The 14,989-nt window shown below is 37.3% G+C and overlaps 1 protein-coding gene across 2 annotated transcripts in view; it reads left to right on the top strand.

Moving 5' to 3' along the window:
- CDC73 (cell division cycle 73) overlaps positions 1-7,798 on the top strand; it is a 111,964-nt gene extending 104,166 nt beyond the window's left edge. For both annotated transcript variants that reach the window (XM_030495376.1, XM_030495377.1), the window contains 2 exons: positions 1,781-1,922; positions 3,284-7,798. In XM_030495376.1, the coding sequence (XP_030351236.1) occupies positions 1,781-1,922; positions 3,284-3,320 (179 nt within the window). In that variant the 3' untranslated portion in view covers positions 3,321-7,798. The remainder of the gene's footprint in view (positions 1-1,780; positions 1,923-3,283) is intronic.
- The last annotated feature ends 7,191 nt before the right edge of the window (positions 7,799-14,989 follow it).

Here is a 14,989-nt window from a genome sequence, read left to right as displayed (position 1 = left end):
ACAGTGTAAACAGAGAGAGCACAGGCAATGTCAGTCTGGTTGTGTATGCTTACCTTTTCTTGAAGCTATCACTTTGCCCATATTTATAGTCTTTAGTAGTCTTCATAAATGGGGGTTCCTGAGATCTGCAACAATTTGTTGTTTCATCTGCAGTTTGCATTTCTTCATGCAAGTCACTGGGTCTATAGCGATTAACAAATATTCAAAGCTTATCGCTGTCGTTTTGGAAAACAAGCAGGTAGCTTACTGTAAGGAATTCCTCAATTTGTATTGGACCAGGGCCTGTCAAAGTGGTTTTATTTGTTCAGTTGATATGCCACGTAGCATTTTGTTAGTTGAGTCTCTAAAATTGTTCTCCTTAGTTTTCTTTATACGTGGTCTGAGTGTTTAATGTTCACGTTGCAAACAAGCTAATTTTTGCATTTACAAGTCAGCGTTTGAGATAAAATTTTAAGTGATGTCACTTTAATGAACAAATATTTAATTTTGGATACCATTTTAAAGGTCTCGCTCCTAGAGAACATTAGCGCACTTTAATACTGATTTGTTTCAGATGCAGAATTGGATTGTTTTCTGCTCAGTATCATTTAACCTTAATGCAGAGGCTGTCAGGTGTCGATTAAGTTTTCCGTAAATGCATTGCCCCAGTATATCTTTATTTACTTTCCCTGGAGTTATTTTAAAACATGCAACGTCTATAGCAAAGGTAATGTATATGTATGCATAGTTTTTGTTCACAAAGCTTGGAAACTTATGTGGCAATGGTACAAGACAGGTGATCACTTCTTCAGTTAATTGAGAGGGGGGGAAAAAAGCTAATTTCAGATACCAGTCTTCTAGAAAGCTCGTGGGTATATCACTGCATATCCATCTGTATCTGGAAAAAGGAACTAAGGTTTTTGTGGGATTTTGGGGTTTTTGTTTGTTTAATTACTATTCTTTATTTTAGCCATTTGGCTAAAATTGAAGGTGAATTTTGTGGAACTAAAAAGAGAGTGTAGTACCAGAAAAATGTCTGACCGTGGCATTAAAAATAACTAGTTTCCACTAGCCTGGTTACATGCTTCTGCTTTACTTCTCCAATAACAACCAAAATAGAAAATGCATCAAACTGGTTACCAGATAGGAACTGTACAAAACTTAAATACTTTGCACTGGATTATGTCAAAACTATAATTTGGCTACGGAAATCAAGAAGAATTGCAAGAAGATTTTAATACTCACTGTGTTAATGCTTAGGCTTTACATAATTCACATGTGACTACTTCCCAAGAGCAAAATAACTGTTAATATTTTACCATTTTTAACCTGAGTAATAATAAGGGAAAACTGGCAGCTATTAAAATTTCTCACTATGTTTTGTGTAGCATTTAGGGCTTACACTGGCATTCTGCTATCAGTCTTCTACACAGACTTTCAGGAAGTAGCCAGGCTTCCTTCTCAGTGGTCTCAAAATTATCTTTGTTTCCCAGGGAAAATGTGCTTGAATTGGCAATGAGTTTTTGCTGTTCTCCTGGAATCTACGCATCTAAAAATAGGGGCTGCCCTTTGACTTAAACCTGTAATACCAGGAGAGCCTGATACTGGCCACCGACCAGTATATTTAGCTCAGTTCTCTTTATTAACTAGTCAACTTTCTTGGGAGATGGCAGGCTCATTAATTTTCTTCTCAGGCTCTATTCCGAAAAAAGAGCAGTGGGGTGGGAATTCTTTTTGATTAATAATGAAACACTGCGAAGTCATCATGTTTGCGTACTGAATGTTTTCCTGTTTCCTATAGTTAAAGCTTTTCATCTCAAATATGATGAAGTACGTCTGGATCCAAATGTACAGAAATGGGATGTAACAGTGTTAGAACTGAGCTACCACAAAAGACACTTGGACAGGCCAGTATTTCTACGCTTCTGGGAAACTTTGGACAGGTATGTTTCCTATTCAAAATCCTTTATGCTTTTACATTTGGTGAGAATGAAGAGTTATGGCAACAAGGAATTGTGTACAACTTAAACACTGAACAACGTTTTAGCTTGAAAATACTGCTTGTTTAGGTTTTACCTGATGATACAGTTAAATGTATACCACTATATTACAGACAGTAAATAATAATCTCCAAAGTGTAATACGCATGGATTTAAAGGAAAGGTAGTTACCTTTTATCAGTAATTAGTACCATGATTCCCCATGTCCCTTTAAACAGAAGGAAAGGACTGGAGAAGAAGCTAGTTGGTGTAGAGCTCTCCCAGCCCCTCCCCTTGGACTGCTTAAAAGCTCTCCTTCATTTCTCCATCTTACTAGATGACAGTCTAGGAAAGGGGGAAAAAAAACTACCTTAAGATGTGAAGCCACAAAGCATTATCTTATCCTAATGCCCTTGAGTCCACACGAGTACCACTGGGCACAAGTGAAAGGAATGTAAAAAGATACGCCACATAGTGAGTTTTAGGTGTGTATGTTAGGGGTCATCCAAGTACTTAGCCCTGCCTTTCGTGAGAAGCAAGGGATGGAGTGGCACCAGCACGTCTGTGAAGAGCAGCATTGTTTCTGACTCTGCTTCTCTGTGGTTCAGAACCCTCTGACAATAGGAAGCTTATTGCAATACCCTTTTCACATTATAGAGAAGAAACTTTCTTATGAAGCAGTTGAAGAAATATTGAGGGAAAGGAGAAGCCCCTGCATTTCATGAATGTGTAATCTTTTCATGCTAATTGCACAGCAAACTGCTAGAATGATTGAGTGAACTTCAAAAAGGAAAATTCTATGGGAATTGTCAAAATAATTCCAAGCATCAAACTTTTCTGTGGCTTCTTATTTAAGTCTCAGCTCAATTATATCTCTTGAACTCCCAGAATGATCTAGTTACCTTTAACAACAGTCTTCCAATACTAGAAGTCACGTGATGCAGTGTTCAAGGCCAGGCTGGACAGACCCGTGGGCGACATGGTCTAGTGTGAGGTGTCCCTGACCATGGCAGGAGGGTTGGAGCTAGATGATCTTGAGGTCCTTTCAGGCCAAAATCATTCTATGATTCTATGCCTTGGTAAACAAATTTTCTTCGAAGCAAACATTTTGGCTGACTGTCTTTTAGTGGGCCAAATACGGTGTATAATATAGACCTATATGGCATATAAATTGCACATTGTATCTCTTTGGCCACTTGCCAATTCTCTAAGAGTTTTGTTTTAACAAAGTCTGTGCATTTTGTTCCTGGGAGTAAAATTTCTATAAATACCAAAGAGTAGTAATGTTGTCTTCTGTTGTTTTTTTTTTTTTTTTTTTTTTTCAGGTATATGGTAAAGCACAAATCTCACTTGAGATTCTGAATCCTTCAGCTGCCATTTATTTCCTGAAGTATGGATTGAGAAAAATGAAAGGGGCTCCAGTTTGGAGACCAGAGCTCGCACTATATGATATGTCAAGAACTTTACAAACGAGGAAGGGTCACAGTTTAAACTTTTTATAAAATCTTGTTTGGATGCTTCATGCTATGGCAGGTTGATACCTGTTGTTCTTCAGAAGCAAAAGGTTTTGCTTAAAACTATTTTTTTAATGTTGTTAGCCTCTAGTCTGCAATCCAAATTGTATATTTTGATAGCAGCAGTTTCTTCTCTGTTTTGTTAAATTAGCCACATTTTTAAATAATGTGTTTTGTTCCTTATTAGAAAATAGATTGATCTTCACTGCAGGTAAAAAATATGTGTGTGTGCGTGTGCGCGTGTGCGCACGTGTGTGTATATATATGTGTGTGTGTGTCTATATATATAATGTATAAAACAAATCAGACACACTTACGCACACATCGATGTTACCAGGCTTTCTAAACCACTTAGCTTCCGAGCTTAGTTTTGGTTTTCTTTGCTTATTGTTTCACTTACTGAAAATATTTTGTTGTGAATTATATTACATTTTAGTCAATAGGACTTGAGAACTGAGCAAAGTGAAAATTGTTTTGGAAAAATCAAAATGTCAACCTGTATATGTATATTCTGTCAGTCTTTGTTGAAAAAGGGAAGATGAAAAATCTAGAAACACTTTTTTGGATTTGTAATGTCCCAGGTTACTAAATCTTTAAACTTTATTATAGGAATACCTTCAAGTCATGTTAACTTTAAATTGCCATTCTCCATACAGGTCTCTTTATTTAAACTGAAAGTGTGCATGTGTAGACTCCCATCTATCAAAATGCCTTTACATATGAGTCTAAATGTTACCTAGATTAAACAGTGAATAGAGAAGGAGAGAGTTTGGGATTTTTATTTTTTTTCTCCTGAAACAGCCACCACAAGGAATGAATAATTTTAACTTCTTTGCATTTATACCTCTAATACCACCTCTAATCCTGTTTTCTTGTGACAAAAGTGGACCAGGCTATGTTTACAGGAGTTGTAATTTGCTGAGATGAGTGGCTAACATGGCCTTGTAATGGTCCTGCACTGGAATGGAAAATGAGCCTACTCCAGTAACCAAAGAACAATTTGCTTGATCTGCAGTATAAGGCCAGAAGACCCTGGTATTTGTATGAATTTATGGTATCTCTGTATCTATTAACTAATGTTAAGTTGATGTGGCATACCAGTGGATGTAGAGAAAGATCAAGTACTGTAACACCCGCATGAATTTTTCTGCGATACAAAATACATGTTTATATTCCTGTTCTTGAAGTTCCAAACCATGGTTTTTTAATATACTTTACATTTAAGGTTTGACAAAAGTAAAATGTTCTATCCTATTCTTCTTTAGTTCTGCTTTTTATTTGATGTTACCTTCATTTTTAATAACATCAGAAGGCACATCTCCTTAAGAGGTTTTTAAAACTACGTCTGTAATCTGAGGACTGTGAGGTCTGCCTTTTAATTATATGTTTCCATCCCTGCTATATCGAGACTGCTATTTCTAAGTAGTCTTAATGGAAATGTAAAAAAAACCCAAACCACCAAACAAAAAACTCCAGTGACTCCAAGATCAGAAGAAGTTGATACTGGATTTTCAAATGGACTGAGAAGAGCAGGCAGTACAGAAGTACTAGAAGGTCTCCTATTTGTGTGGGCAGTTGGTCAGCACTAAAGGACTGTTTTTCTCCAATCCTTAAGCTCATTATAAATGTATCCATGTCATACATGAGCGAACTAGAACATTCAATACTTTGTTTTAACCTGTACTATAATTAGAAAAGCTGTAACGGCTTTCAGCACAGCAATCACTACTATGAGGAAGTGGTTCAATTTAGGGTTCATTACTGCTTTAAATAGTGGGATATCATGTATGGGTTTTTTAAGTCTCAAGCATTTCCTATTAGAAATATTTTGGGTTTTGGTTTTTTTCCCCAGACTTAATCAGTACTTCATGGCCCATGCAGTTTTAAAGAGACTTCTACAGTAGGCAGCAAACTTGCAAAGCAAATGCTCAAGAAATGTGTGCTTCATGTACAGTGTGGCATACAGGCTATATAATGGTCTTCAAATAGGCAAGGTCCAGTTATCTTTTCTCTGTCCTGTATTTCACTTGTGTATTAAACATTTGTGTAATCCCAGGTCAAATACTGTATACAGGCAATGGCTTGATTTAGATGTAAATTTACGTATATACGGGGAGTAACTTCTCTGAAACTGGTGAGGTTACATGGATGCGAAACTGGCAGAAGAACAAAATCCATGACATCTTTGCATGCACTGTGCCATTTTTTATGGATTGAGCATAGACCTTTAAAATCATAGAATTTTGTACTTGCAAGCAGTTTATGACACAAGTTGTAAAATATGTATTTGTGAAGGAGTTGGCACCTGATCATGCATATTTTTGTCAGTCATAAAAGCAGTGATGTTTATAAAATGAGCTATTTTGCAATCAGATTCCTGCTGACATTATTGGAAGTTTAATTAGGTTGTCAGAATAGCATTCCTGCTGCCTTCATAAATAACTGCACATAGATTATGAAACTACTTGGACTTAAAAATTTAGTTAGCCTTACAACAGCATTTTGCAACACAGCTGGAATTTTAGACACTTATGCTTAATTTATCTACAAGTTAATGTAGAGTAATAAAGAAACTAAGAACTGGGAAAGCTGGAGGATCAGACATCTGTTTTAGTGAGCTGCATTCTTATTGTTGAGCGAATTTGACGCACTACTTAGAGGTGTATAAAGTGTGTAAATTGTACTCAATTAAAACGCATAACTAAAACTGAGCTACTTCACTACTTTATTAATAGTAGAATGATACTAGCATTGGAATCGGATATCAAATTGGTTGTTTCTATTAAACATCTTAAGTGTCATACCTCTACACTGTTTCATAAGTACAAGGTGAATGAGATGAAACAAGATATAACAAGATGAAAGCTGGTTTGAAGTCTGCTGTTGGGCTCCCGTACTGTCAACAGGTGATTATTTCTTTTAGTAGCAAGGTTGTAGGGGCCAGTAGGTATATCTGAAGTAATAATTTTATTCTAAAAACTAAAATGCCTATGATTTGTACTGTTTGAGCTTTCTGAATGCTACCTTGAACAAAGCAGACAAAGGGGGAATTTTTTGTAAGGTAAAATAGGGCAACCACAGGACTTACATACCTGAATAAACGGCAGATCAGCATCCTCAGCTGAGTAGGCTCTGCTATTTGGTTATTACCTGGAAATTTTTGTAGGAAAATACTTTCACAAATAGGTACTAAAGTTAGTGCTTGGGCTAGACAATTTATAGAACTGTTCTGCAGTGCTGTAAACCTTGTTATTTCTGAATACAGAAGAAAATGTAGATAGCAGATTGTGTGTTAAGTTGGCCTTGATCATAAATTTTACTGTTATGTTATATGTGATAGATAAGCCTTTATCAGAACAGCAAATTTGGTTTTGGCTTTCATTTGATATGCAGTCAGTGTATAAAATACTGCCATTCTCTGCAGGGACCTGCAAAAGTAAGTTTTATGAGTACAGCTTTCATTCTTTTGCCGGTGAAATATGCACTTAGTTGCTAATTCTTGCAAATACTGTACAGACAAAAAAAAAAAAAAAAAAGCCCTGGTCAAAAATAATGGGTTAGTGATTTTAAAATTTAATGTCATTAATGCATTTTAATTCAAAAGCCATAACTAATGCCAAGTACTTTATTAGAGCAATGTGTTCATGAAAGTTAAAATCCCTGCCTGAAGAAACTGTTGGCCGAGTAGGTTACAGTTCAGCTAATCCGTGGGAAAATGTGCCACAAACTGGATTTTCTGAATGTCATATTCCAAGTTGCTCATTTGTTACTTAACTGATTTTTTTTTAAGAGATGGCAGTTGTGCTTTTGTTTGCTGAACAGCTGCATACTTCAGTAGCAGTCATGTTAGTTTACCTTCTTTGGTTTGGTTTTGCCCTAACACAATACAACAGTTCTGTGACTGAAAACAGATCACTTCATACTTAACGTTGTTTAGGTGGAGCTCATGAACTTGACAAACATAAAGATGGTTTCTTAATGGAACTGTGATCCAGTGGGTAACAGGGAGGCCATTGTTCAGCTGTCATTGGTGTGTCTGTAGGGCATTCTTCTCAGTGGTGATGCTATCATAGAGGGCAAGTTTGAGAATAATGAGATTTAATCAAGCAAAGTTCATTTGTAGGTAGTACACAGCGACAGGCCATGCATCCAGACTGACGTACTGTGGTAATTTTAACCAAAAATTTTATAATTTTTTAATCAGAATGCAAATGCAAAGAACAATCTCAAATGTTTAAAACTTTATTGCAGAGAATAGTTCACATGTAAAACTGAAAGATACATGAAGGTATCTTTGTGAAAGGTACATAAAATCTGTAAGAAAAATATCTTGGGTTTTGGTTTTTATTTGCATCTGTAAATTCTTTTGCTGTGGTTTGCTTTATTTCAAATTCAGAAAAACTTGTTACTTGCTTCACAAGGTTTCTGCATGTATCACTGAAAACTGTCAGAGGTAAATCTTTAGCTGCAGTTACTGAAAGTTTGGTTAAATGAGTTTGTAGATCATAAATTATGGCCTCTGTCACTGGGCCCAAATTTTAACAGAGGTTTTGAAGGTTCAAGTTAAAAGGAAATCTTACAAGAATCTAATGGGGGCAGCCACTGTTGTATGAAAGAAGACAAACTTCTCGTGAGGTTAAACCTTTAAACTCATGTAACTGTCAAACTTGTGTTTAATGATTGTATAGCTAAAACTTAAATTTTTTTTATATGTCTTGCTACTTGACCTAATATTTAAGACTAGACTGTGATGTTTTTACAGAGTTAATGGTTCAATATCAGCTCAAGTCCAACTTCTGAAAATTCTTGACAAAAATATCTTGTGGACTTTCAAAGGTGGGGTGACTTTTTAAACACAGTAGTCAACTTAGCTGTGAAAGAAGAAATGTTTCTGTTGTTCCTATCAATCAAGACAAACCCTGTAGTTCCATAATACTGAATGGATTTTTACTGGTGAAGTAGGATGTAAAAAATAGAGAAAGTGCTTGTAATTTTTCAGTTGTTCTTGCCCTCTTGCAATCCTATCCAGGAGACCCAGGCAGCCCCTCAGCTTCTTCTCTGACTTGTTCTTTCTGTTTGTTTCTCCCAAACTGGGACTGCTCCCAAAGCTGCAGGGCTTCCACGGACCTCAGCTCAGTGCACATCCATGAATTACTTCTCTGCCCTATCAGTGCACAAACTCCTCCCTTGTGCTATGTATCAAAGAGTTGGTTACAAACATTAAAAAATTAAAAAATGCAGGTGTGACCTACTGAATACTTCATCATGCTTTTGACCTGTAGCAATTAAGCTTTGAGGTTTTGAACATAAAAATACCAAAGGCATACTAATTATTATAATGTGTCTAGTTATTCTCCAAAGATCTTTAAGTGTAGATTTCTCCCTGTTACTCCCTATTACTTACTAACACTGTAAGTATTAGGAGCAGAACGGTGAAAGGTTATCCTGAGCTCCACTGAGTTGAGTCAATCTTAACCTGAGACTGAATGAAATGTAAACACTTAAATCACCTGACAGTGGGTGTTCAGCAGCTGGCAAATTATTTGAGAAGCACCCTAGTTTTTTTGTTATTGATTTTGAGAGACAAGTCTAATTAGCGAAATTATGAGTAGTGAAGAAAAGAAAAAATTGATACTTCTTGTTCAGATGCTGTTCAACACTTGTAATAGAGCTATTTTCAGTTTAGTAAGAACTGTGTGGCAACCACAGCAACTAATTCTAGAAGTTGAAATCCCAAGAGCAGAATGTGTAGATCTGATTCTTTTCTAGGGCTATGAGGTATTGATAAATTTCACAGCATGCCCTTAAAAAGTTCATATAGTCACAGAAGATAGTGCAACTGACTGTTACCTCACCAGCTGCCTCTTTGTATGTAGTGGGACATCTTGACTTACCCCTTCTTCAGTTCAAGTGTTCCTACTCGTGATCACTGCAGTGAGGAAGGAGATGATCTTTTATGTATTCAAATCCCCTCTTGTAGAGGTTGTTTTGGTTGTCTCCCAGGTGTTCATTCTGGTATTCTTGAGAATGGCTGTCACGATTTTCTTGATGCTAATGACATGCTATTGAAAGTATGTCTGTGGGTTTTAGAACGATATAGCCCAAATGAATAAAATTATTTAGCAGTACTCTGCTTTTTCTTATTACAAATACCACTGCTGAAGATCCTGTGAATAACACAGGTGTTAGAGTGGAAGATTAATTACTTCAGAATGTCATGTATAGCTGCATTATATGGTAGGAATTTTCAGCCATTCATTGACCTAACTTTAACTTCACTTGTTTGCATCTTCTGTGAAACTTAAGATGTCAAGTTTCACTGGAGAGAGATCATCTTCTGTAATAAAAGTTGTATGAAAGAGCCTGTTTTATGCATGATGGAAGCAATTAGTCTGGTTGCTTAGAAGTTGCTAAAAAGGGAACAATAGGATTAAAGATTTAAAAATAAATAAATACATCCAAACATAGAAAAGCTTCCTAAAGTAAGATTACTAAACTGAAATACGTTTACAACAATTTGTAAGTTTGTGTAGAACAAATTTGTTTCTGTGGATTAATGCCCTAAATTAACTTCCCTTTGACCTTGGTTTAGCTTTACCAAATTGAACAATCCACAAACTCACTCAGTGGTATAAAACCCCTTTTGAATTTGATTAGTTTTCACTTTTAATATTCTTGATTTTTCTGGTTTTAGTCAGTATCTATTGGTCTATTTATCTAACCTTTCCTTGTCCCTAAATGTCAAGGTAGATGATTGATCTTGTAAGTACAAAATTAAGTACAAAATTATAGTTCTTTTTGTGTTTACATGCATGTACATTCACATTGGTTTTCCACCGAGAAAAATGTGCATCCCTCATGATGCACATTGTGATTTTTTACATCATTACTTTTGTAATGTCTCAAAATTGAACTGCAGTGCTCTCCATATGTGGAAATTTTTTTCAGAACAAATATGACATTTGGCCATACAACAATCAATATAGTAACTAAGCTATATAAGAAATTTTGGGTAAGGAGGCCTCTGCATTTAATAATTTGCCTCTCGGGAGGCTTATTTTTACACTGATTCACACTGAAGACGGCTGTGTTCTTTAGCTGTTCCCAAAAGCAAGAAATAGCCTTTTGAGAAGTTGAGCAGAACAGCATCTTCCAAAAATCTGCTAAATGCATTAAATATGTCAAGGATTTATCTGTTTAATAGGAGATAGTCCTGAAATGTCATGCAGGTATCTTCAAAACATTCTTATCTTTCACTTGGTTTGAAAGTCAAAAAGGTAGTAAATTTGCCATCGCTAGCCCAACAATTCTTTGTGCATCATATTTTTTAATGTGCTTCTCTTCTTACATTCTGGAATCGTGATTTATACTGTTATTTCTGGGATTAATGCCTTCACATATGTTACCAGTCACATCAAGGGAGGGGGTGGGTGTAAATGTTTTCTAATTTGTAGCTCCTCAAGTATACAGTATTTCTTGCAAAAGGAAATTATGTCCGTTGCAGGTGGTAGCGTACTGGGAAGGGAGGCATAGTAGAAAACTGGAAAAATAAGTGGATTGTGGCCATTACTTAATAATGGGATTTTGGGGGCACAACACCACAAACGCATAATAAGTCTTCGTTCCCACAGAATCTCAGCCTGTAGCGGTTTTCTTCTGTCCATTGGTTCTTTCACAGCATTTACTTCCAGTTGCTTTCTCAGTCTCCCGTCTTTCTGCTGTGTTGCAGTACCTGCCTACTTTTTATTTCTGTAAAAGCAATTCAATTTATAGTAGTAGAACATGAGATAAAGTTTATATCTGAAATACAAAAAGATAAATGTCTGGGTTTGTTTAATGCACCTCTTTATGTTCCATGCCACACTTAGCAATGCAGCATATGGCATTGTCTGCAGACTAAAAGACTCCTTAAAAACCAGCAATAACCTTGAAGCTTTTAGCAACAAGACAGAGAAACGGGAGTTCTGCTATGTCATTAAATGATGATAAGGTGAGGAGGTTCAGAACCATCAAAGGAGTTGTATTTCTAGAGAGCCTACAGGCAATCATTTATTTTGGCTCAACTTTTTGTTTATTTCGCTGTGGGGTTAGGCTCTGGAGGTTAGAGGAAGTGATATGTAGTTTATTATCTGAAATGTCAGGAAAAAGTCTATATACAAACATTTGGGATAAGATTTACATGCTAAAAATGATACAACTTTTTTCTCATGCCATTTGCTTTATTAGAATGTGCAGCTGAAACAATCTTAATGAAGTGGTTGTCTGACTCAGCTAACTACTGCATCTTTCTCCCTGGGTAAGCTAGCTGACCCTGCAAATCCCTAATTTAGGTCATGAGGTAAACTGACATAGCTTTTACATTCGCTGAGGATGTAGCTGATAACTGCTCAAGACAGCAGTTTTTCTGCTATTGGGAATTGATCACAATTTTTAAAAATTTATAAAGTATTTTAAAGTTAGGAAAAAGGTGCAAGTCCACACCTGTGTCTGAGAAAACAGCTGCTTGTGTGGGCCCAGTTTCATTTTGCATCAGCAATGCCATAACGTGATTGATATAAATTATTTTGTACAGTATTGATTTTGAGGTGGATTATTTTTAAGCTTTAAATTTTCTAGAAATTCACTGCTTTCACCCAACGGCACCAGTGTTAGATAATGTCTTTGCCTTCCTGTGAAGGTAGCTGGTCCAAACATCATAACATATGCCTGGAAGGCAAAAGTTCTGTCTGCTGTTGGCTTATGCTTCCAGGTGGCATGCCTTGTGCACTTTACACAGAAATTCTGTGCTATTAACTTCTTACCCGTCTGTTACACCCCTTATAACTCCAATTATTTGAAGTAATATGTGCATCCTTCAACAGACTGGTAAATCTGATTTACCAAAGTGCAAACCCTAATATGGTTGTGTCATGCACAATTTTTCTATCATTTTCCACAGATGTCCTTAGCTTGCAAAAGAGCACAAAGAAAGAAAATTAATGATTCTAGATCAAATATTTCCACTATTGAAGTAAATCTATCTCAATTTGATGTGGAAATTCTACACAGCATGCAACAACTGAGTACAAGCAAACTAAGGGGGGAACATTTATGTTTTCTGTGGGAACAAGTTCCTCATTCAAACTGCAGCACCAGTGTAGGTGCACCGCTGAGGCTCGTTCTAGATTCTGCAGAAAATGGTCAAGAATGACCAACATATATTTAATGGAAAAGAAAATCCTGTGAAACTTAGGTTTCTGTTACTATGAATTCAATTGATTGGAAGGATCTTCTAAGCCTTCAGGGTAAGTGAAAGGCTTGTGTAGTCTTAGCTTAAAACTTGTATTAATATAGTAGCCTTCATCTTGAGTTTGATCCTGCAGTGGTGGGTGTCACTTTGTGGCTAATGCACACCCTCCTAACTAGCCCTTTTGGGGACTTTTCTGTTACATAAAACATTATTTTTAAAATGGAGGTTGTATGTAAATGTGAACAATGTAAACAGGTTACTTCAGTTTCACTTCTCAGAGGTACATTTTGTCAGTGTTACTTTTTTCCGAAGAAGGCTGCAGTGGGGGGGGGTGTGCTGTTGTTTTGTTTTCTTTTTTCTATAGTGTGTTTTACTGGGCTCCCTATCTGACTTCAGAGTTATTTATTTCATCATTTATTTCATCACTGGAAGAAAAATTAACATGGTGTTTTTGAAGGCTCAGGTAAGATCTGCTGTGTTTTCCTGCGCCTAAATGGTAGCTGTAGAGGAGACGGCAGTTCTTTCTTCACACGGATGCACAGTAACAGAACAAGAGGCAGTGGGGGCAAGCTGCTTCAGGGGAAACTCTGGGCAAAAGAAATAAATCTTCATTAGAGCAATTCAGCACAGGAATCAGTTGCCCACAAAATGGTGGAAACTTAAATTCTCACTGAAAGTACTCAAGACTTGGCTTAATTGGGCTCTGGAGAACCTAGTTTATGGCCCTGCTTTTAAACAGGAGATTGGACCTGGGGCTGCCCAAAGACCTGGACTTCTCCATGGGCCACAAATCCCCTGAGCTGTCTCCTTATGACCTCGTAGTGTTTAAAGGTCACTGATCATCCTTGTATCTGGTAGAGACATACAATATGTCGTTAGGACCCAGTTAATCGTGAATCTGTTTTTAAATAGAAGAGCCTAAAATTGGTCACATGCTAATGTTCCTTCCTGAGTCGAGGGCTTCCGTGACAATAGGCTAGCTGCTACTTTCCAGGGAACACGAACCATAGCCACTGCTCCAAGGCAAAGACTGCCACCCTCAGTCGCCGACAGTCGCCGATCGACTGCCTCCTGCCGGGGTCCTGCCGCCGGGGCCTGCGGGGCGTTGCTTCAGGAGCCCCCGCCTGGGCCCTGCCCGCTCGTGCCCCTCACAGAGCGCTGCCCCTGCGGCTCCTCCCTCCGCAGTTGCAGCGCTCACAAGTTACCTTCCCCTCTCTGCCCTGCCGCCATGTTGGAGGGGGTCCTGGCCGGGGAGCCCCGCGTGCTGAGGCGCTGAGGCGGCGGTGAGTTTGTTGCTCTGTTCCAGTTGTCGCCTCAGTTGAATCAGTCTGTAATTAGCAGAAGATGGTGGTATTTAAATGTTGTTCTGAGTAATCTTCTAATAATGGCCGGGATGATTTTCCTATGTAAATATTAGCAATCAAGTTTATTTGCTGATTGTTTCCCTTGCCAGTTAGTAGCGCTGCTTAATTCACACCTATCTCAGCCTAAGCAGAAAAACACAAGAGTAGCTTCGATTTTTTTTTTTCACATGCAGATTGAGAAAGTTACTTCTTGTAATGTACTTTAAGTACACGCCTGTTACCCACAGTAGTATTTTTGTGTGTATGTGGAAAAACGTGTTGCTGCCTTTCTTCACGTTAGGTATGACTTTTTCCTTCCATTATTGAGACAACCACAGGGGGGTTTATTTGATACCTGAAACGGTTTAAGAATACTCACAGTGTTTCTAGTCTTGTCTAATGCTTCTGTAAACCTTCCCTCAAACTAGTGTGGTGCCCTTTTACATGTGGAAATCCAAACTATATCATGAAACCCCAGTTTTTAAACAAATGTTTCGTATATCTTTAGAGATACATGAAAAATGTATCTCTCTTTCATGTAAATTTCATGTAGCTTTAGAGTAGCCAAGATGATTTAGATAGGCAGCTTCCAATATAAATAGCCCTCATTTATTTTCATAACCCTAGCAAGTTTCGTAAGCAACTTGCTAATGACTAAATAATGATCATTTCTCACAGAATGGTGGAACTGAACCAGGTCTTACTGTCAGTTGGTGTGCTACCAGCAGTACTTGTGGGAGATGTAAGTGTACTTCACAGACCTTCCTGTATTTATTTTCACAGGAAAAATAACTTTTTCCACATGACCGACAGACTGGGCACAGAAGTGAATACAACTTTTTAACTTGAAGTGCAGGCTAATGTTGAATACTTTTTAATGAATAATATACTCGGGGTCAAAAATGGCACATAGTGGGAGAATGAAGCTGGTTGTGAATCGGTTGA

The sequence above is a fragment of the Strigops habroptila genome, chromosome 8 (assembly GCF_004027225.2).
Source record: "Strigops habroptila isolate Jane chromosome 8, bStrHab1.2.pri, whole genome shotgun sequence".
Classification (NCBI taxonomy): domain Eukaryota; kingdom Metazoa; phylum Chordata; class Aves; order Psittaciformes; family Psittacidae; genus Strigops; species Strigops habroptila.
Note: the sequence above shows the minus strand (reverse complement) of the source record. Positions and strands in the feature narration are given on the sequence as shown.